At 45.5% G+C, this 23,160-nt stretch overlaps 1 protein-coding gene across 1 annotated transcript in view; it reads right to left on the bottom strand.

The window, feature by feature from the left end:
- The window catches only part of LOC144768926 (uncharacterized), a 282,473-nt gene that overhangs the window by 132,303 nt on the left and 127,010 nt on the right, over positions 1-23,160 (bottom strand). Inside the window, exons 8-11 of the mRNA XM_078652934.1 lie at positions 17,048-17,079; positions 16,806-16,896; positions 8,078-8,105; positions 1,226-1,792 (exon numbers count right to left, since the gene is read on the bottom strand). Of these exons, the coding sequence (XP_078509060.1) occupies positions 1,226-1,792; positions 8,078-8,105; positions 16,806-16,896; positions 17,048-17,079 (718 nt within the window). The remainder of the gene's footprint in view (positions 1-1,225; positions 1,793-8,077; positions 8,106-16,805; positions 16,897-17,047; positions 17,080-23,160) is intronic.

Here is a 23,160-nt window from a genome sequence, read left to right as displayed (position 1 = left end):
GTTTTGAAATTGATTTTTGTGGGAGAGACACATAACTTGCTATTCACCATGTGGTAATCTACTGTGTTCTGGAGAAAACAGATATTGCTGCAGCTTGACACCCAATGGAAAGATAAGAGTTTGCCATTTGCAATAAGCAGACATAGCATAAAACAGGAGCTGGTGTAGTACTCAACCTCAAGGCCAGGCTTGAGGCAGCAGTGGTGGAAGCATTGATTTCTGCAGACAGACACTAATAAACCCTTGGCAGGAAGTGACCTGTCTCAGTAGGACATTTCCTACAGATGTGAAAGGAGCAGCAGGTGTACACATTGCCAATCACACTACAGCTTTGGCTGCAGTTAGGCAGGGTACACTGACTCCTTTGTGCCTCTGTGACATCTGGTGGTGTGTCAAATTATGGACTTGGCTCTCCACTTTGAGGAAACATTATGATCACTAAGCAGTAATGACAATGAGTACCAAGTCCAAATATGGCATTGGTTGTAATTCTGGTGTGGTTAAATAATTGGTCATCCCACTAAAGGAGGAACACCTGTAATGGCTTGGAATAATGGCGGGTACATAACAACTGTCTCCTTCCTAAGGTTAATTTTTGAAGCAATGTCTGGGGAAAGGGCAACTATAAAGGAAAGGATACCGCTCAGGTTTCTCAGTTTAAAGGAAATACAGTCGCCGAAAAAATAGTGAACCAATATTGAGGCATGTGCACTAAGGAGAAGATAGTGTGGTTCCCACTGAGATCAACCTATGAGAAGGCATTGGACATCAATATAGGTTTCTGTGCCAATTGATATCAGTATGTTCCAGTTTCGATCAAAGTTTTACTGCCCTGGACGACTTTCAGCTCCACCAGCACTGAAATTGTGACCTCCTTCCACATGAAACTGACAGTCCCATTTGACTGTGGTGGAGCCTTCACTGGCATGCTCAACTCTGTATTTTTCTTTATGGGGGATGCCTGAGTTTCACCTTTCGTCACTGTGAAGGTGTTGGACTCCTCTGTATTATATCGACCACTCCTTTCAAGGTAAATGAGGTACCCACCTTGACTGATGTACCATTGCTGAATTCAAACCTATGGGAGACATATTTTTCAAACTCTTTGGAAGAAGTAGCAGTGAACTGCTGCTCAATGTTTGATTGATTGTTGTAATGAAACTGATCTATCAGAATGCCCCTTTCACTCTCTACCTTTTTCCTGTTCCACAGAATCGTGGCTTACACAGTGGACCTTCCAGCGCGCAGAGGATACACATGGGAGACTTGATCATTGAAACCAATAGTACCGTAATTCTCCAAAGTTTCACCAGCCCTGGCTACAAAGCACCTTCCACCTCTATTTACATGCTCGTACAGAGCCCAAGCTCCCCTCTGGACACTGTGGGAGGATATATTATCATGCATGCCTCCGAACGCGAGATTGGACTCCTGAGTCAGCACTAACGACTTACCCCCTCTATGGATATGCTCATAGACCGTGATCTGGGGATTGCTCAGGTCATCAGTGACCAGCTGGAGAGAACTTGTCCTATCATTCATGGTACTCCCTGGGTGTTCTCCTTCCTCTAGGACTACGCATTCTCCCTCATAATATTTTTTGTCGTACAGGATCCAGGGCTGGCCGACGATCTTCACAGAGGTGATGCAGTCATTGAAGTTTTCTTTGACCAGATTTGGAACATCCGAAGTAAATGTCTTATGGTTTCCTTTGAAGTAGGCATGTTCATAGACAGTGATTGAGTTCATGGTCGTAAGCTGCAGAATTTCAAATTTGTTCCCTTCTTTGACCCTGTAACGTAAAACCCCCCAAAAAACTTGTAGATAGCCAATACATAATGGTGTGAAGTAAATCACCGGATGAACCATAAACCTTATCCTGTTCCACTTTAACAGCAAAGATGTTGACACTGACTCATGATAGAAACAGAGTAGAGGTCAATATCAATTCACTCGTCAGTAAATCTACTTATACAAGTTACACAAAAGAAAATCATTTTAAATAAAAATTCTCTATGTTTCTCTTTTTCCTCACATAACACAGCATTAACTCTGAACTAAGTCTGGAGAACAAAAGTAAGGGAATTGTTTACTACCCAAGAAAACTGTGAGATGGAAAGGGGACAAATATTCCACTTTGAAAGTCTAGTAAATCCATCTTGGTTCGGCAAAGAATATTTGCTAAAATGTAACTACAATAGTCAGCAGACAGAGGGCACATGCAGAGTAGAATCTAGCCAAAGGAATGGCAAAAACTGAATCAGGTATTTTAGCCAAATTGTATCTGATGTTCAGTCTAAGAAAAATTGTGCTTTCAAAACTGGAGAGATTCCAGACCTCTTTGGCACACTAATTTCCTGTAGGATCAGATGCCACTGATGCTGTATCACTGTGCCATCCTTTAATCACGTCTGACTGATTTTAATATATTGCTCTTATGCAGAATACTTGATTCTGTAGTGGATGAAGTTCACCCTAAGTGGTTATCTTGCACAGAGAGATAATATCATTTCCTCTACCAGGTCATCATAGAACTGCAGCCAATGGCAACCAAATACTTTATTGGGATTCTGATTATTTTGCCTGTAACTCAATTTGGAGGATAACCTTGAGGAGCACACACACCTGAAACAACACTTTACAAATTCTCATACTATTGTCATTTTTGTCATACTAGTGTGCCTTGTGAGCTGATTGTAGTTAGTGTTATTGCACAGCTACAATGTATTGGAATTAACAATTGCTTTTTACCATTAGTGGAGTACACTTATGCTCTTCCTGAATGTAGGAAGCGTGACCTTTCAATTTGTTGCACATACACTACAACTGGGTGGATCTCACAGATGCAAATTAATTGGTGGCTTGGAGAAGCTGCACCTTTCAATGGGTTGCACTGAAAATTCACCTAGCTTGTATCCATTTACACTTAATAACTAATGGATTTGGAGATCTGTGCCTTCTAGTGTGTTGTGTCTGAGGGTCTGATTACAGGTTTGCTGGTCCTGAAGTGGGCTGCCATGCCACTGCACCGTTCTAGGACCACCAAACAGGGCCACCGCCTGCCATAGTTTTGCATGGTCTGGTGGATGACATGGTGGTCCTGTGGTGGTACCTTTCAAAGGCACCTATGTATGCCTTAGAAATGCACTGCCACAGGAGCGCCATAGCGCGGTACGGCATGGCATGGACTGTGAAGTCCATGGCGTGCTGAAACTGGGGGTGCATGCACACAGGGGGCACGACATGTGACCCCCTGCATACACCCCTATGCATGGGCATGAGGGGGAACTTTAGGACCCCCTTATTTTAATGACTGCCACCAGTTTCATGAGAAAGAACCTACGTGAAACCACTGGCTGTCCTGAAACCCATAATAGGCTTGTGGCACCGTCAGCATGTTGTGAGACTCTGCCTGCCAGAGGGCCACCAGAGAATGCAGTTCCCTTGCGGTTGCAGTGGTGCTATGGCAGTCTGACTGCCAAAGTTGTAATATGGCGGTTGGCCCACTGGTAGGGCAGTGACTGGGCCGCCACGCCCCACGAGTTTGGCAGTCCTTGGACTGCCAGACTCATAATTAGGCCCTATATCTCCTGTTCAATTTAGACTATTGTTAGCTGGCAGTTTTGGAAAATGTAGTCTTCTAGGGTGTTGCACCTACGCCGCTACTATATCACCTCATCAGCTATGACTAGCTAGTGGTTTTGGGAACCTGGACCTTCTCTCTTCGCCTTTCTCCCACAGATATTCCAGATCTGCATGGTCACTCTGCAGGAAAACATCTCTAATTTTCATAATGCTGCTGCATGGGATCTCACTTTTCATAGAGGTAATTTCCTTACCACCATGCTTATTCTTCCAATGTTCCCTCCTCTCATTCTATTCTACATTTTCTCATGTCCTGTTTGCACGATCCCTCTCCGGCCACAGCCTAACTCTCCTTTACCCCACACTCCCTACTATACAAGTAACCTTCTTCCCTCATTCTCTCTCCCTGGCTCTCTCCACTCCTCTCATGCTCTCCCTGGCTGTCTCCACTCCTCTCATGTTCTCCTCTCTTCTCAACTGCCCAGTACTTTTCTCCCCTTGACCAATTCAGGATCATTCTTCAAATGCACTTTTCTCCTCTTACAAAACGTTTTTACCCACAGGCTTGAAGCACCTTCTTGCAACTTGCCTCCGTCCTCCCTCAACCCTGCACCAGTCTAGAAACCACTACCCAAAAGAAGCAGATTGTTCTCCACTTCACACTACCTCTCTACACCAGACTCCTCTACGAATCTCTCATTTATCTTTTCCTTCCACTTCCCTCTTGCTCCCATTTTCTCCTAATACCCAATCTTTTCCCCTTCAAGATATCTCCATTCTAGCAAACCTAACCTACATTCTAACATAATTTCTTCTCCCCCTTAGCCTCTATGTTGAAACCCGGTCATGTCACTGTTCAAACCTGCTCGACATCAGCAATGACACTGCCACATCTTTCCACCTTCCTTCTTGCTCTCCACCATTAATAGGCATTACCATTAATCACCCCTTATCCTATCACTGGACTCAATTTATTTTGCATCCTCAAAAACTCAAGATTAATTAATGAAAACCACCTGGACACCTATGACCTGTTCTTTAACTCAGGTGCAGATTTTCTCTTCATCACTAAAAAATGTTTAGCCGATGACACTTTTCATGCCCTTCATGAGGCTGAGTCTTCAGTCTATACAGTACACATGTGAAATTGACCTTCTATGAAGCCAAGCAGAAAAGTTGTGGTTATCCTTGAGAAGTCCTTATCCACCTCCAGCTACTTAGAGTATTCATCCAAAGAATGCAAAGCTTTGCTCATCAATTGTTGACCATTTCCAACCTGTGCTTTTTGATTTCTGTTGAGTTGAACACTGCCTCTGAACAATCCAGCCTTCTTTGGCACCACTGCAGATGTCACCACTTTTACATCTGGAAGACCAGAATGTCTGGTTCGACAAACGATACTGGTCCCCCATCAGATCATGCTTATGACCCTACCTTGGACGTCATCCACCTGATCTTGATAGGTACACACATAAAGCTTTAAACATCCTTGCTAAACTCTGCTCCACTGGGACACATCACCATCATAGCAAATCCTCTCCTCAGCTGGAGTGACAACCACAGCCTTCACTTTAACTGTAAACTTTGTCTTTGCCTCTCACTTCACACAGCCAATGAATTTGATGAACTTTGGTAAGCCTGGTTCACCTGAAGAAAATCCTCCTCTCCGCCTTTTCTACCTTCCCTGTAAGAGTCTTTATCAAGAAACTCATATGGCAGGTGTCAGGTTCCACACGTTACTCCTCGGGGCTGCGTTGAACGTCCTTACTCCACAACCACACGACCACCCCGCGGCCCGATAATAAATATCACAGACCACCAGGATGATCCCGTGAGCGCGGGGAAGGAAGGGAACAGCGGGGAGGGAGATCTGTAACGATAAGAACAAGAGGTTTAGAATCACACCCCTCCCTATCTTAACTAGCCCTTAGCACAACTAACACGGATCACATAGTTCTTTATAACGAATCAATAGCATACCTGTAAAGAAAAATACACAGGCTTGATATACAGGAGAGGGAGGTGAGGTCCTATCAATGGCGGGGATTTGATTCTAAGAAGCAAAAGAAGAAACATAAGACTTTACAACATTCGGCTGCAGAGCTTAAGCTAATCCTACACCACACCTACCACTTAGTGTGAACGCTCTGCTGTAAGCCACTTCTTCCATCATACTCAGGTACCCCCCTTTGTTCTCTCCTGTATTGTAATATAAAGCAAAAACAGGTTGTCTTCAACACAACGAACTTGTAATGAGTTAAAGGTTCCAGTCACCTTCAAGTCCAGGTGTAACTCAGCATTCACAGTTGAACTATGTACAATATGACTTAGTAGTGCATATGCACTGCACTATCCAGATAACTGAAATACTTCTCTTGGTAGAAACAGGGGTGTTTATGCCACCACAAAAACACCTAGGCAACACATCCAATTCGCACCATTGGATTAAATGTCAAGCATAAAGTCTCAAAAGATCTGTTTAAATCACCGTTTTCCCCGCACGAGAAAGCAGCCGCTTTTCTCTTCGTGAAACGGGGAAAACAACCACAGGTTTTCAGCAGTCACTCGATTCACACACACAGCCGTGTGTGCATCCAAAACGGGCTCACCCGTAGTCCCGCAGGGCGCGGGTCCGTGTGTCACCAGCCGGCGACCACACACACACCAGACTACTCACGGTAGCTTCGGTTTCCAAACCAAGCCGCTCCTCGACTATACTCTCTCTCGGCAAAATTATCGGCACTGTTCCTGCCGGGTTCCGGGTTTATGTCTCTTGATCTGCGCGTCTGACGTCACGCGCTAAGTGCCCCATAGCCTTCTGGGGATTGTGGTTCGACTGCGTTTTGGTTGCCGTTTCTCACGCTTTGTGCGGACGGTGGCCCACGAAGCCGGGTTCCTGACAGCAGGATCTTCAGTGATCACAGGGCCTACTACATTAAACTGGCCAGTTTCTGACCAGTCTTCAATGGATTTTTCTTGGTAAGCTCATCAAAGTCTCTGTTGTCCCCTTTGAACCAATCTTATTCTCCATCTGTGAGGACCACTGTAAATACAAAAGGAGTGCTTCTGCTTCTTCTGCTGACTTCTCTTCAGTATTCAACATGGTACCACCCACCCTCCTTCATGCAGTGTCTGGCCTCCACATTTATATCATCCTAGAGAGCATTCCTTCATACTTTACCAAAAGGTACATCATCATCAACACATGAGCAATCACAAATCTCCAATCATAAGAGCTCCACATTAGTGCATGTGGCCAGAAGCATCTTCTTCATGTCTCTGTGTTTTCCCCATTGACTAACATTCTTCCAATTAAAATGTACTTATAGTCTCAGACAAAAAATCATTAGTTGTAGCAAATTTACAATCAATGGAGCATTATTTTGTGAATAATATTTAGACTATGACATTTTTTTCAAGACATATATGCTTTTATTTATAATCTAACACACAACCCAATATTTGAACGTCACCAGCATAGTTTTTGAAACTGATTCCTAGGTTAAACAGTAGCTGGTGGAGAGTCTGAAAGTGGTTATTAATGAGGGTTAGGCACAGACATGATCCTTGAAGAACCAGTATTGGACCTTTATAGGTTTAGTTGATTCCTGTCCCAATCCAACTACAGCCTTACTTTCAGGTAGGAAAGACTTCAACCAGTTTAGCTACACTACAACTGACACCCAGCAATACTCACCAGTCTATCTGACATCATGGAATTCACAAGCAGGTCACAAATCTTCTTAAAAGGCAAGCACTGTCAAGTATGCGCTTTCTCAGGAATCCACAGTGTTTAAAATAGAAGAGTGGATATAAATGAAAGCAATCCTTGCATTTAATAAACTGGAAAAGATATGGTTGAAAGGGCAGATCATGGCAACTGACAACATAGATTCAGAGTCTTCAATTCACACAGCAGTTCTGCATGTTGCATCTCAATAAACCAGGCCATCATACAAACAAAGTGCATGGGGTACAGTAAGGAACCACCTGACCCTGGGCCATCTGGGTACAGTAGTGCCAGGCATCCAACCTAATGTACATAAATGGCATCAGCAAAGCAGTGTTTGTGTGTAATCTGTTTCTAAAGGCGAGCTCATTAACAATGTGAAGCAAAGCTGTGCACCTGAAGGGGTCTCCATACATGAAACAAGAATCAACAAGCCATGCAACTGGAAAACAAAACAAATAACCATCCTTTGGCAGTCAACTCATAAAAGAAAGGAATTACTGCAGTACAACAACATTCTCTGGGTTGAGACCTGGAAGATTGAACAACACTTTCTCCGAAGTCTCACAGAGCTGATCCTCTAGTGAGACTTAGGCAGTCAGCATGGAAGCCATGGCCCTTTTAATCCTCAACCCCCTCTGATTATTTGCTTCCTAAGAGGGAACCTATGACATGAGGACCTAAAGCTATCACACTTACCTCTCCACAAGATGGTTTGCAAATTACTCAAGTGGCTTCCAGAGGACTCCTGCTGGCTCTTACACTGTGCTGCTGGCAAATATGGCTGGATCTATAAGGAGAAGAAAAACAATATCAACAAATTAACATTTTAAGGTAGTTTATGGACGTTGTATATGTTAAATCAACAGTCCCATGGCAGAAGCCACCGGGTCCTGCTGCCAGTTTAAGAATGTTTACGAGGAAAACAGAAAAATATTTACTGTATTGAGACTAGTGTAAATGGCCATAAATGCTATAGATGTAACAATGTCACGTTAATTTAGCCCAAAAATGTCCAACAATGAGACATTGCAAAATTGTTTTGTTGAACAGAGAGTGCTAATGTATTATGTCAAGATCAGAAGTGAACAAAAAAGTGATGCTGGGATGCCACTTGTAATTATTCTTGCCATATTCATTCTATCATTTTATGCGCAATATGCTACCTCAGACTAGACCAAACCATACGCAAATTGGCCTTCATCCCACTCTACTAAGAACAGTACAACCTGTACTGCCAAGCAAGGTCCTCTCGAAACCAAAATGAAAGCATTTCAAGAACGGTTTCACCCTAGTTGGATCTCTTCAGTGAGATGCAGTGTGCCACCAGTGGCACAGTGTGTTTGGGACACACGTCTGGGCATACTTGTCGCACTTAGGGCCTGATTATGAGTTTGGAAGGCCGACCACCCTAACACTGTGGCCGCAGCCACCAGGAGACCACAGCACTGGCGGTCTTCCGACCGCCGTATTACAAGTTTACCATGGTGCCCGCAGTGTGGCTACGTCAGTCTTGTGGTGGTGGGTAATGGTTTTCTGAATCTATTGATGCCTGTGTGTATACTTTGACTACACGTGTCGAATTGTACACATATGCATGATACAAGTGGAAAAATACAACCTCTAATTTACTCCCCGCAAAAAATGGGGGGAAAATGGTTCATTCTATATCAATTTGTCATTCGTTATTGAATTGTATTATCTTTTAAAACATAATAAATGCTGACCTTACTGTGCACCAGGATGCAACAATCTTTGTTGGGGCTTGTCAAGGTTCCCGGAACAATCACCCTCCAAAAGTGCCTCTCATCGCTCCATAGCCCCTCTCTCACGTGTATTTACTTTGTATAATAGCACCTATCATACCAATGTAGTGTGATGGAGTACTTTACTACAGACACACTTACAGAGACAAGGAATCATACGTGTGTTAATCAGTGTATGGAAAATGTTACAAAAGCCAAAGGAGACAACAAGGTGCAGGATTCACATTTCATCCATAGAAGTAAGCACTTTTTAAAAGGGCTTTATCTGGAGAAGAACAAACTCAGAAATCAGAACATCAGTGGTTGAGGTGACCTTAATAGGGGAGACGCCTAAACTGCTTTTGCTGATCAAGGAACTCACCGGCTAATCCCTGCAACGTTTCTGCTGCTGAATCCCTTTTTGCCACTGTCGGACCTCGCGGTACCCGCTGCGCGGGTCCCGCATCGCCCGTTTTGCTGGGTGCCCTTGCTGAGGAGTAGGACCTTCGCTGGAGTCTCGTGTGGGCCACAGGGCGGGTGAAGAATATTCTTTCAGGGCTGCGAGCGCCAGGTGAGGGATAGGGACTCCATTTCCCAGGAGTCCCTGTGATTGCCATCACCTGCACCTGGACGCTCTCCCTGGTTGCCCCGCCCCCGACCGCCGAGCTAAAGCTGCCGCTCGCCAAGGAAGTTTGGGAGACGCCTAAACTGCTTTTGCTGATCAGGGAACTCACCAGCTAATCCCTGCAACGTTTCTGCTGCTGAATCCCTTTTTGCCACTGTCGGACCTCGCGGTACCCGCTGCGTGGGTCCCGCATCGCCCGTTTTGCTGGGTGCCCTTGCTGAGGAGTAGGACCTTCGCTGGAGTCTCGTGTGGGCCACAGGGCGGGTGAAGAATATTCTTTCAGGGCTGCGAGTGCCAGGTGAGGGACAGGGACTCCATTTCCCAGGAGTCCCTGTGATTGCCATCACCTGCACCTGGACGCTCTCCCTGGTTGCCCCGCCCCCGACCGCCGAGCTAAAGCTGCCGCTCGCCAAGGAAGTTTGGGAGACGCCTAAACTGCTTTTGCTGATCAGGGAACTCACCGGCTAATCCCTGCAACGTTTCTGCTGCTGAATCCCTTTTTGCCACTGTTGGACCTCGCGGTACCCGCTGCGCGGGTCCCGCATCGCCCGTTTTGCTGGGTGCCCTTGCTGAGGAGTAGGACCTTCGCTGGAGTCTCGTGTGGGCCACAGGGCGGGTGAAGAATATTCTTTCAGGGCTGCGAGCGCCAGGTGAGGGACAGGGACTCCATTTCCCAGGAGTCCCTGTGATTGCCATCACCTGCACCTGGACGCTCTCCCTGGTTGCCCCGCCCCCAACCACCTCACCACCTCATTAGGAAGGGCAGACCCCCGCTACGCGGGACGCGTGCGGGACGCCCGGGGCTAAGCCCGGGCAAAGGGCGGGCCCTCTGTGGCCCTCAGAGGCACGAAAAGGCCAGGCAAGGCCACCCCCTTGACACCCATTGCGTGGAGACAATAAGGTACTGTTTATAGCTTTGACAACATTATATATAACATTGTGCTGATGATATTGGACCGTCAAATCGCCGTAGCTGATTGAGATTCATACTTCATAGTATTGCCACTATTGAACTCATTTGAGTTAAGCTCTGAAATCCTGTCCAGCCCCAGATAGCCTTTAACAGTTTGTTGCAAATATGGGGAAGAAACTGGTACCTGCTCCCACTGAGCCATTGAACACCTTAGACTCTTACCTAGTACAAGTGGTTAGCAGCATCAACAATAAGAGAAGGCAATCTCTTGGCTTGAGTCAATCGCCTATTTTGCCCCCAGAAAGCCCTTCTACAAGTGTATTGAGCACAGCGACATCGGACATACCGCAAGATAATCCCCTTACAAACTTAGTAGATCCTGCTCCTCAAGATAATGGCAGTGAGGCTGATGACTCGGACCCATTAATGGATCTAATAGATTTATCAGATAACACAGCTGCTGATCCCAACCACCAGATAGCCACAACGGATGAAGCCCAATCGCCCCTTCAGCCTGCAACACGGGCAGTTAGAGCCTGCAGAAAATTCCAAAGTAAGCGGGGAGGGAAACAACAACAAAGCAGGAAAAAGCCGGCCACCCCACCCCCAAGACGTGAAGGGAAATATGCGTAGCTTGACATTGATGTAGAGTCAAGACGCATTATCGATGATGACCTATTTAACAGGATTCAAGACATGATAGACATTAAAATCAGGACTATAATTAAGCCCTTGATCGGGAAACTGGATAAATTAACATCTGAGGTTAAAAAGTTGGGTGGGGTACACGGCAAGTTGGCCGAAGAGGTAGAGAATCTATCCTCCCTTGTCACAAACTTAGCGGTCACGGATGTGGAGGTTATCCCAACCGAAAGCAATCCACAGCCAATCCATCAAGGGCCGCTGCCATTGCCACCATCTCCATCATTACCCATACTTAGACAGGAAATAGAAGCTGGAGACCCCCACATCAGTACAACCGCTGTTATAGTGGAACCACAACAGGAGGATGTCTCAGCCCAATTCATTCTGGAAGCCTCTCCAGTAGTACTGGTATTGGCAAACGTCCCTGTTCTATCACACGATAAAACTGAGTCCAACCAGGGCCTTAAAGATAAAGCACTACATTGGCTCACTAACAACATGCACATGGCACATCAAGGGTTTGATAAACTGGCAGGAGATATCGTTATGACTAGGAGGGTATCTTGGATTGGAACTAAACCAAAAAAGTTTAAAGGGGATTGTGTAATTTTAAATTTTGGCAATGCGGAGGTTCTCCCAGATATTTTGGCCAATATTTACCCACCCCAACGTCGTAGCGGCTCCATAATTCCACTTACCCTTAAATTTTTTTATAATGAGACTCAGCTTCCCACCTTCCCCAATATCCCTAGATATAAGAGATATACCAACTCCAGTAGCCGGGGAGAGGGCATCAGACCCCGATATTCTAACGATCGTTCTCAACCCATAATAAACTTTGAGTCAGGAAGACTTAACCACCTAAATGAGCCAAACATCAGGCCTGCATTCGCACAGGAGACAAGAACACATGGCTGGGGCTTTGGCCCCCTGGGTTACGGTCATAGTGGTCAGGGCAATAGGTATACCAACTGGTTTAGAAATGATCAGCTTTTGACACGTCCAAATACTCCACAACCCATGTGGAATTCAGCGCTCTACAGACAGGGTCAGGTAGCCACTCCCTTCGAGTGGGGATTTGGAACAGGAAATAGGTTTGGGCCCTTATCTGACTTAAATACATGTGATTGACTTAAAAGTGGAGTCGATCACGAAAGGCTAGGGTTGAATAATCCAACTCTACAAAGTGGCCATTTAAATATTATCGAACACTTCAGTGATCCTAGTCACATGGAAGTATTAGAGTCCCAAGAGCCCTCAAATCCCGACTATCCTCCGATTTTACATCGGTTGGAGGCTGGTGTTAAGCCGAGTACGATTAGTGAGGATACACAGACCTTTTCCCTAGTGGAACCTAATGAGGGATCATTAACGCAGCACATAGGGGAAGGGGATGCGGAAGGGGCAAACAAGACAAGGACACCCACTGACGCCTGTAAGATCTTAAGTTGGAACGTAGCAGGCTTAAATGCAAAACTTCAGGACAATGCTTGGTTGAGCTTTGTCTCAAACCACCACATTATTGCCTTGCAAGAAACTTGGGACACATCAGCCAATCTTTGGTGGGATGGGTTCACTAGTTTCACTAAACCTGCAGTCCCTAGCAGAGCGGGGAGAGCTAAAGGTGGCCTAGTAATTATGTTTTCTCTGGAATTAAAAGGAAGTTACAGGCAGATTATTACTGACTCTGACAATATCCTAATTGTTGAAAGGGTGATTAATAATATTAACAGGACCTTATTCGTCAATTTTTATAATTCCGGGAATAGCGAGTATAGAGGCTGTAATATCGCTAACCTAGACAGTATTTTAAACACAGTATCTCAGAATATCAAGTTTGTTTTTGAGTTTATTTTATTAGGCGATTTTAACATCCACTTATGTAACTTAGCCTGTAAGGGAAATAGTGAAAATGAGTTTGACGAGGCAGCCTTACAGGGACCTCACTTTGAACATTCCGCACAGGGGCAGGAGCTTGAGGAACTACTCGCTAATTATGACCTGTACGAACCTGAATGTGGCCTGAGAATGCCAACTTTTACTGGCACTCAACATGGGACAGTGATTGATTACATTTTTGTTTCATTAGGCATTCTAAATCGGACCATGGATTATCGTACAGTTCTAACACATTATAGCGACCATAACCCCGTATTACTTGAAGTGGCCTGGGGAGCTCAGATGGGGGTATCACCACTAACTGTAAAACTTGCACACCCCCTGAGGACCACTGATCAAGACAGACGAGTGAAGTGGGCTAAAGTGATCCCAGAAAACTTCTATGGAAAAAACTTCCCAAAAATCAAAGACAATGTAGAGATTTGTAAAACATCTGGCGCCCAAGGGGAAAGAATAGTAGCAGCATATGAGGCTATATGTGACCAGGTGTCAAAGGATCTGCTAACCAAACCTACAAAGGGAGCCCCAGGACAAAAGCGTTGGTTTGACTCTGCATGCTCAAAAGCTCACAGAGAACTGCTGGTTGCCCTAAAAAATGTGCCTAGGGTTAAAGATGATATTTCCAGACTAAGGAAAACCTATAAGGCAGCCATAAAGAATCGTAAGGACACCATCAAACACGAAACATGGGAAAATCTCCTTTCAGCGGCAGTGCTGAAGGACAGTAGGAGATTTTGGGAGATCATCAAACAGCCCCTATTCTCTGAAGACAAAAATGCACCCATGGATTGCGTGATTTCCGATGAAAAGTGGCTGTCCCACTTCAAAAATGTCTATGGGGGCGATGAAGAAGGAACTAAAAAGGCTACACTACCCTTTGCAGTTGTACTTCCTATCATCTTTAATCCCCAAGAAGTGGAAAAAGCGCTTATGGCAACTACAAAACATAAGGCTCCTGGCCCCGATGGAGTCCCTGCTGACTTTTTTATGTATTCACCTAAACTGTGGGCAGAGGTTATGTCAAATGTGTTTAATGCAGTCAATGGTAACCCAGCCCCCGCCTCGTGGGCCAGATCCACCATTGTCCCGATTTTCAAAAACAAAGGTCAGCGGGACGACCCTGTGTATTATAGGCCCATATCCCTACTGGACTCAACTATAAAAATCTTGGGGAGAGTACTCTTAGCCAGATTGAGGGAGAACGTTGAGGGTTGCGGTGGGCTGTCCGAACTGCAATATGGTTTTAGAGAGAGAAAAGGGACCATTGAGCAATGTATTAATCTGCATTTACTAATCTCTAAATATACTGTGGCCAAGGAGGGTTCCGTGTTTCTTGCATTTATGGACCTCTCCTCGGCCTTTGACTTGGTCAATAGGTCAAAACTATGGTTGTTCCTGTTGGAGATGGGTATTGATGAAGCTTTGGTAGCGTTCATGGCCACTTTGCATCAGGAGCTTTTTGCAGCCGTCCGAGTGTCAAATAATGGCAGATGTACCCCACTGTTTAAATCTCTAAAGGGGGTACGGCAAGGTTGTATTTTAGCCCCCTCGCTTTTTACCATCTACATTAACGGCCTGGGGGCACACCTGCGAGGCCAGGAAGCGGACGTCCCCCGTGCAGGAGATGCCCAAATCCCGGCACTCCTGTACGCGGATGACGCCGTCTTGATTGCTCGTACCGGCGTTGGTCTCCAGCTCCTCCTAGACGCTTTCGGTTCTTTTATGGAAAATCTGGACCTTAAGGTCAATGCCGCTAAGTCACACACGATGGTAATAGGGCGTGAATGTACTAAAAAAAGGCATAAATCATTCTTCTGCAGCGGGGTCCCTGTCTCTAAGGTAACTACATTCCCCTACTTGGGCGTAGTGTTCGACCAAAAAGGATCATGGGGCCCACAGATAAGAGCAAAGAGGCTGGCCGTAATTAGATCATCCTCCGCGCTCTTGGGCTTTGCTGGTAAGTTAGGAGCTAGGCCCATTGAAGCCCTTTTAAAAATCTATAAGTGCAAGCCTGTGGCTATCGCACTATATGGGTCCCCTTTGTGGGGGTATGTAAATCTTGACCCTATTCAGAGAGCTGAAAATAGATTTATTAGATCTCTTCTCTCTGTACCGCAGTCAACCCCAACCTATTCTATTCACAAAGAGGTGGGCCTACCCTATATATCAGATATGTTGAGTCTAGCTCCCCTGACTCTGTGGCTGAAAATGTGGTTGAATGAAGATCTCCCTTTGAACCATAAAATATTATACGATGTTTTATCACTTGATAAATACAGCAGTATTCCATGGTTGGCCTATTTAGCTAAATCATTTACAGATTTGGGCCGTCCGGAACTTTTCTCATGCCCAGAGAAAATTAGGGCCCAGGACTTGGACTACATAAAAAAGTCATTCAGGGAAAGGAAGGAAATGAGCCGTGAGGAACAAGAACTGTTGAAACCAGCAGTAAGGGCTCATAGCCTCTTGGTTAGCGCACCTTCACTCGCACCTTATTTAAGCTTCGTCACATTCCCTTATCATAGGTTTTTATTAACTAAGTTTAGGTTTAATCTGTTACATTTTTATTTAGGTTCCTTTAAGTGCTGGCAGAAGCCAGACCTAGCCCCTCCTTGTAGCTGCGACCATTTTTCCGTGCAGGATACAATGCATTTTGTCATGTTTTGTAGTTTGTATCATGAGCAGAGGAAAAAATATTTGCTCCCATCCTAAAAGATGCGGGTTTCACACAGGTGCGCCCGGCTTTGCTCTATCTACAACTCCTGTCAAATCCTCGCATTGCTTTCTGCACTGCTAACTTTTTGGTGGCCGCCGCTAGGGCGAAAGCTGCTGGCCAAATTTCGCCTTAAAATTAGTAGTTTTATTATGTCCTTTTACAAATGAAATGTAAATCTGTTTTTTTAATTATGTATACAGTTTTTAAATGTATTCAGATTATTGCTTTTCATGAAATTGTATGAATATGTATTGCATGTCATGTTTTTTAGTGTCTTTTTAAAGTTTTTCGTTTCTTTGTATGACTTGGAATAAGTCGAATAAAGATATTCTGACTGAAAGCAATCCTTGCATTTAATAAACTGGAAAAGATATGGTTGAGAGGGCAGATCATGGGAACTGACAACATAGATTCAGAGTCTTCAATTCACACAGCAGTTCTGCATGTTGCATCTCAATAAACCAGGCCATCATACAAACAAAGTGCATGGGGTACAGTAAGGAACCACCTGACCCTGGGCCATCTGGGTACAGTAGTGCCAGGCATCCAACCTAATGTACATAAATGGCATCAGCAAAGCAGTGTTTGTGTGTAATCTGTTTCTAAAGGCGAGCTCATTAACAATGTGAAGCAAAGCTGTGCACCTGAAGGGGTCTCCATACATGAAACAAGAATCAACAAGCCATGCAACTGGAAAACAAAACAAATAACCATCCTTTGGCAGTCAACTCATAAAAGAAAGGAATTACTGCAGTACAACAACATTCTCTGGGTTGAGACCTGGAAGATTGAACAACACTTTCTCCGAAGTCTCACAGAGCTGATCCTCTAGTGAGACTTAGGCAGTCAGCATGGAAGCCATGGCCCTTTTAATCCTCAACCCCCTCTGATTATTTGCTTCCTAAGAGGGAACCTATGACATGAGGACCTAAAGCTATCACACTTACCTCTCCACAAGATGGTTTGCAAATTACTCAAGTGGCTTCCAGAGGACTCCTGCTGGCTCTTACACTGTGCTGCTGGCAAATATGGCTGGATCTATAAGGAGAAGAAAAACAATATCAACAAATTAACATTTTAAGGTAGTTTATGGACGTTGTATATGTTAAATCAACAGTCCCATGGCAGAAGCCACCGGGTCCTGCTGCCAGTTTAAGAATGTTTACGAGGAAAACAGAAAAATATTTACTGTATTGAGACTAGTGTAAATGGCCATAAATGCTATAGATGTAACAATGTCACGTTAATTTAGCCCAAAAATGTCCAACAATGAGACATTGCAAAATTGTTTTGTTGAACAGAGAGTGCTAATGTCTTATGTCAAGATCAGAAGTGAACAAAAAAGTGATGCTGGGATGCCACTTGTAATTATTCTTGCCATATTCATTCTATCATTTTATGCGCAATATGCTACCTCAGACTAGACCAAACCATACGCAAATTGGCCTTCATCCCACTCTACTAAGAACAGTACAACCTGTACTGCCAAGCAAGGTCCTCTCGAAACCAAAATGAAAGCATTTCAAGAACGGTTTCACCCTAGTTGGATCTCTTCAGTGAGATGCAGTGTGCCACCAGTGGCACAGTGTGTTTGGGACACACGTCTGGGCATACTTGTCGCACTTAGGGCCTGAATATGAGTTTGGAAGGCCGACCACCCTAACACTGTGGCCGCAGCCACCAGGAGACCACAGCACTGGCGGTCTTCCGACCGCCGTATTACAAGTTTACCATGGTGCCCGCAGTGTGGCTACGTCAGTCTTGTGGTGGTGGGTAATGGTTTTCTGAATCTATTGATGCCTGTGTGTATACTTTGACTACACGTGTCGAATTGTACACATATGCATGATACAAGTGGAAAAATACAACCTCTAATTTACTCCCCGCAAAAAATGGGGGGAAAATGGTTCATTCTATATCAATTTGTCATTCGTTATTGAATTGTATTATCTTTTAAAACATAATAAATGCTGACCTTACTGTGCACCAGGATGCAACAATCTTTGTTGGGGCTTGTCAAGGTTCCCGGAACAATCACCCTCCAAAAGGGCCTCTCATCGCTCCATAGCCCCTCTCTCACGTGTATTTACTTTGTATAATAGCACCTATCATACCAATGTAGTGTGATGGAGTACTTTACTACAGACACACTTACAGAGACAAGGAATCATACGTGTGTTAATCAGTGTATGGAAAATGTTACAAAAGCCAAAGGAGACAACAAGGTGCAGGATTCACATTTCATCCATAGAAGTAAGCACTTTTTAAAAGGGCTTTATCTGGAGAAGAACAAACTCAGAAATCAGAACATCAGTGGTTGAGGTGACCTTAATAGGGGACACGCCTAAACTGCTTTTGCTGATCAAGGAACTCACCGGCTAATCCCTGCAACGTTTCTGCTGCTGAATCCCTTTTTGCCACTGTCGGACCTCGCGGTACCCGCTGCGCGGGTCCCGCATCGCCCGTTTTGCTGGGTGCCCTTGCTGAGGAGTAGGACCTTCGCTGGAGTCTCGTGTGGGCCACAGGGCGGGTGAAGAATATTCTTTCAGGGCTGCGAGCGCCAGGTGAGGGATAGGGACTCCATTTCCCAGGAGTCCCTGTGATTGCCATCACCTGCACCTGGACGCTCTCCCTGGTTGCCCCGCCCCCGACCGCCGAGCTAAAGCTGCCGCTCGCCAAGGAAGTTTGGGAGACGCCTAAACTGCTTTTGCTGATCAGGGAACTCACCGGCTAATCCCTGCAACGTTTCTGCTGCTGAATCCCTTTTTGCCACTGTCGGACCTCGCGGTACCCGCTGCGCGGGTCCCGCATCGCCCGTTTTGCTGGGTGCCCTTGCTGAGGAGTAGGACCTTCGCTGGAGTCTCGTGTGGGCCACAGGGCGGGTGAAGAATATTCTTTCAGGGCTGCGAGCGCCAGGTGAGGGACAGGGACTCCATTTCCCAGGAGTCCCTGTGATTGCCATCACCTGCACCTGGACGCTCTCCCTGGTTGCCCCGCCCCCGACCGCCGAGCTAAAGCTGCCGCTCGCCAAGGAAGTTTGGGAGACGCCTAAACTGCTTTTGCTGATCAGGGAACTCACCGGCTAATCCCTGCAACGTTTCTGCTGCTGAATCCCTTTTTGCCACTGTTGGACCTCGCGGTACCCGCTGCGCGGGTCCCGCATCGCCCGTTTTGCTGGGTGCCCTTGCTGAGGAGTAGGACCTTCGCTGGAGTCTCGTGTGGGCCACAGGGCGGGTGAAGAATATTCTTTCAGGGCTGCGAGCGCCAGGTGAGGGACAGGGACTCCATTTCCCAGGAGTCCCTGTGATTGCCATCACCTGCACCTGGACGCTCTCCCTGGTTGCCCCGCCCCCAACCACCTCACCACCTCATTAGGAAGGGCAGACCCCCGCTACGCGGGACGCGTGCGGGACGCCCGGGGCTAAGCCCGGGCAAAGGGCGGGCCCTCTGTGGCCCTCAGAGGCACGAAAAGGCCAGGCAAGGCCACCCCCTTGACACCCATTGCGTGGAGACAATAAGGTACTGTTTATAGCTTTGACAACATTATATATAACATTGTGCTGATGATATTGGACCGTCAAATCGCCGTAGCTGATTGAGATTCATACTTCATAGTATTGCCACTATTGAACTCATTTGAGTTAAGCTCTGAAATCCTGTCCAGCCCCAGATAGCCTTTAACAGTTTGTTGCAAATATGGGGAAGAAACTGGTACCTGCTCCCACTGAGCCATTGAACACCTTAGACTCTTACCTAGTACAAGTGGTTAGCAGCATCAACAATAAGAGAAGGCAATCTCTTGGCTTGAGTCAATCGCCTATTTTGCCCCCAGAAAGCCCTTCTACAAGTGTATTGAGCACAGCGACATCGGACATACCGCAAGATAATCCCCTTACAAACTTAGTAGATCCTGCTCCTCAAGATAATGGCAGTGAGGCTGATGACTCGGACCCATTAATGGATCTAATAGATTTATCAGATAACACAGCTGCTGATCCCAACCACCAGATAGCCACAACGGATGAAGCCCAATCGCCCCTTCAGCCTGCAACACGGGCAGTTAGAGCCTGCAGAAAATTCCAAAGTAAGCGGGGAGGGAAACAACAACAAAGCAGGAAAAAGCCGGCCACCCCACCCCCAAGACGTGAAGGGAAATATGCGGAGCTTGACATTGATGTAGAGTCAAGACGCATTATCGATGATGACCTATTTAACAGGATTCAAGACATGATAGACATTAAAATCAGGACTATAATTAAGCCCTTGATCGGGAAACTGGATAAATTAACATCTGAGGTTAAAAAGTTGGGTGGGGTACACGGCAAGTTGGCCGAAGAGGTAGAGAATCTATCCTCCCTTGTCACAAACTTAGCGGTCACGGATGTGGAGGTTATCCCAACCGAAAGCAATCCACAGCCAATCCATCAAGGGCCGCTGCCATTGCCACCATCTCCATCATTACCCATACTTAGACAGGAAATAGAAGCTGGAGACCCCCACATCAGTACAACCGCTGTTATAGTGGAACCACAACAGGAGGATGTCTCAGCCCAATTCATTCTGGAAGCCTCTCCAGTAGTACTGGTATTGGCAAACGTCCCTGTTCTATCACATGATAAAACTGAGTCCAACCAGGGCCTTAAAGATAAAGCACTACATTGGCTCACTAACAACATGCACATGGCACATCAAGGGTTTGATAAACTGGCAGGAGATATCGTTATGACTAGGAGGGTATCTTGGATTGGAACTAAACCAAAAAAGTTTAAAGGGGATTGTGTAATTTTAAATTTTGGCAATGCGGAGGTTCTCCCAGATATTTTGGCCAATATTTTCCCACCCCAACGTCGTAGAGGCTCCATAATTCCACTTACCCTTAAATTTTTTTATAATGAGACTCAGCTTCCCACCTTCCCCAATATCCCTAGATATAAGAGATATACCAACTCCAGTAGCCGGGGAGAGGGCATCAGACCCCGATATTCTAACGATCGTTCTCAACCCATAATAAACTTTGAGTCAGGAAGACTTAACCACCTAAATGAGCCAAACATCAGGCCTGCATTCGCACAGGAGACAAGAACACATGGCTGGGGCTTTGGCCCCCTGGGTTACGGTCATAGTGGTCAGGGCAATAGGTATACCAACTGGTTTAGAAATGATCAGCTTTTGACACGTCCAAATACTCCACAACCCATGTGGAATTCAGCGCTCTACAGACAGGGTCAGGTAGCCACTCCCTTCGAGTGGGGATTTGGAACAGGAAATAGGTTTGGGCCCTTATCTGACTTAAATACATGTGATTGACTTAAAAGTGGAGTCGATCACGAAAGGCTAGGGTTGAATAATCCAACTCTACAAAGTGGCCATTTAAATATTATCGAACACTTCAGTGATCCTAGTCACATGGAAGTATTAGAGTCCCAAGAGCCCTCAAATCCCGACTATCCTCCGATTTTACATCGGTTGGAGGCTGGTGTTAAGCCGAGTACGATTAGTGAGGATACACAGACCTTTTCCCTAGTGGAACCTAATGAGGGATCATTAACGCAGCACATAGGGGAAGGGGATGCGGAAGGGGCAAACAAGACAAGGACACCCACTGACGCCTGTAAGATCTTAAGTTGGAACGTAGCAGGCTTAAATGCAAAACTTCAGGACAATGCTTGGTTGAGCTTTGTCTCAAACCACCACATTATTGCCTTGCAAGAAACTTGGGACACATCAGCCAATCTTTGGTGGGATGGGTTCACTAGTTTCACTAAACCTGCAGTCCCTAGCAGAGCGGGGAGAGCTAAAGGTGGCCTAGTAATTATGTTTTCTCTGGAATTAAAAGGAAGTTACAGGCAGATTATTACTGACTCTGACAATATCCTAATTGTTGAAAGGGTGATTAATAATATTAACAGGACCTTATTCGTCAATTTTTATAATTCCGGGAATAGCGAGTATAGAGGCTGTAATATCGCTAACCTAGACAGTATTTTAAACACAGTATCTCAGAATATCAAGTTTGTTTTTGAGTTTATTTTATTAGGCGATTTTAACATCCACTTATGTAACTTAGCCTGTAAGGGAAATAGTGAAAATGAGTTTGACGAGGCAGCCTTACAGGGACCTCACTTTGAACATTCCGCACAGGGGCAGGAGCTTGAGGAACTACTCGCTAATTATGACCTGTACGAACCTGAATGTGGCCTGAGAATGCCAACTTTTACTGGCACTCAACATGGGACAGTGATTGATTACATTTTTGTTTCATTAGGCATTCTAAATCGGACCATGGATTATCGTACAGTTCTAACACATTATAGCGACCATAACCCCGTATTACTTGAAGTGGCCTGGGGAGCTCAGATGGGGGTATCACCACTAACTGTAAAACTTGCACACCCCCTGAGGACCACTGATCAAGACAGACGAGTGAAGTGGGCTAAAGTGATCCCAGAAAACTTCTATGGAAAAAACTTCCCAAAAATCAAAGACAATGTAGAGATTTGTAAAACATCTGGCGCCCAAGGGGAAAGAATAGTAGCAGCATATGAGGCTATATGTGACCAGGTGTCAAAGGATCTGCTAACCAAACCTACAAAGGGAGCCCCAGGACAAAAGCGTTGGTTTGACTCTGCATGCTCAAAAGCTCACAGAGAACTGCTGGTTGCCCTAAAAAATGTGCCTAGGGTTAAAGATGATATTTCCAGACTAAGGAAAACCTATAAGGCAGCCATAAAGAATCGTAAGGACACCATCAAACACGAAACATGGGAAAATCTCCTTTCAGCGGCAGTGCTGAAGGACAGTAGGAGATTTTGGGAGATCATCAAACAGCCCCTATTCTCTGAAGACAAAAATGCACCCATGGATTGCGTGATTTCCGATGAAAAGTGGCTGTCCCACTTCAAAAATGTCTATGGGGGCGATGAAGAAGGAACTAAAAAGGCTACACTACCCTTTGCAGGTGTACTTCCTATCATCTTTAATCCCCAAGAAGTGGAAAAAGCGCTTTTGGCAACTACAAAACATAAGGCTCCTGGCCCCGATGGAGTCCCTGCTGACTTTTTTATGTATTCACCTAAACTGTGGGCAGAGGTTATGTCAAATGTGTTTAATGTAGTCAATGGTAACCCAGCCCCCGCCTCGTGGGCCAGATCCACCATTGTCCCGATTTTCAAAAACAAAGGTCAGCGGGACGACCCTGTGTATTATAGGCCCATATCCCTACTGGACTCAACTATAAAAATCTTGGGGAGAGTACTCTTAGCCAGATTGAGGGAGAACGTTGAGGGTTGCGGTGGGCTGTCC

This window comes from Lissotriton helveticus, chromosome 7 (genome assembly GCF_964261635.1).
Source record: "Lissotriton helveticus chromosome 7, aLisHel1.1, whole genome shotgun sequence".
In the NCBI taxonomy this organism is placed as follows: Eukaryota; Metazoa; Chordata; class Amphibia; order Caudata; family Salamandridae; genus Lissotriton; species Lissotriton helveticus.
Note: the sequence above shows the minus strand (reverse complement) of the source record. Positions and strands in the feature narration are given on the sequence as shown.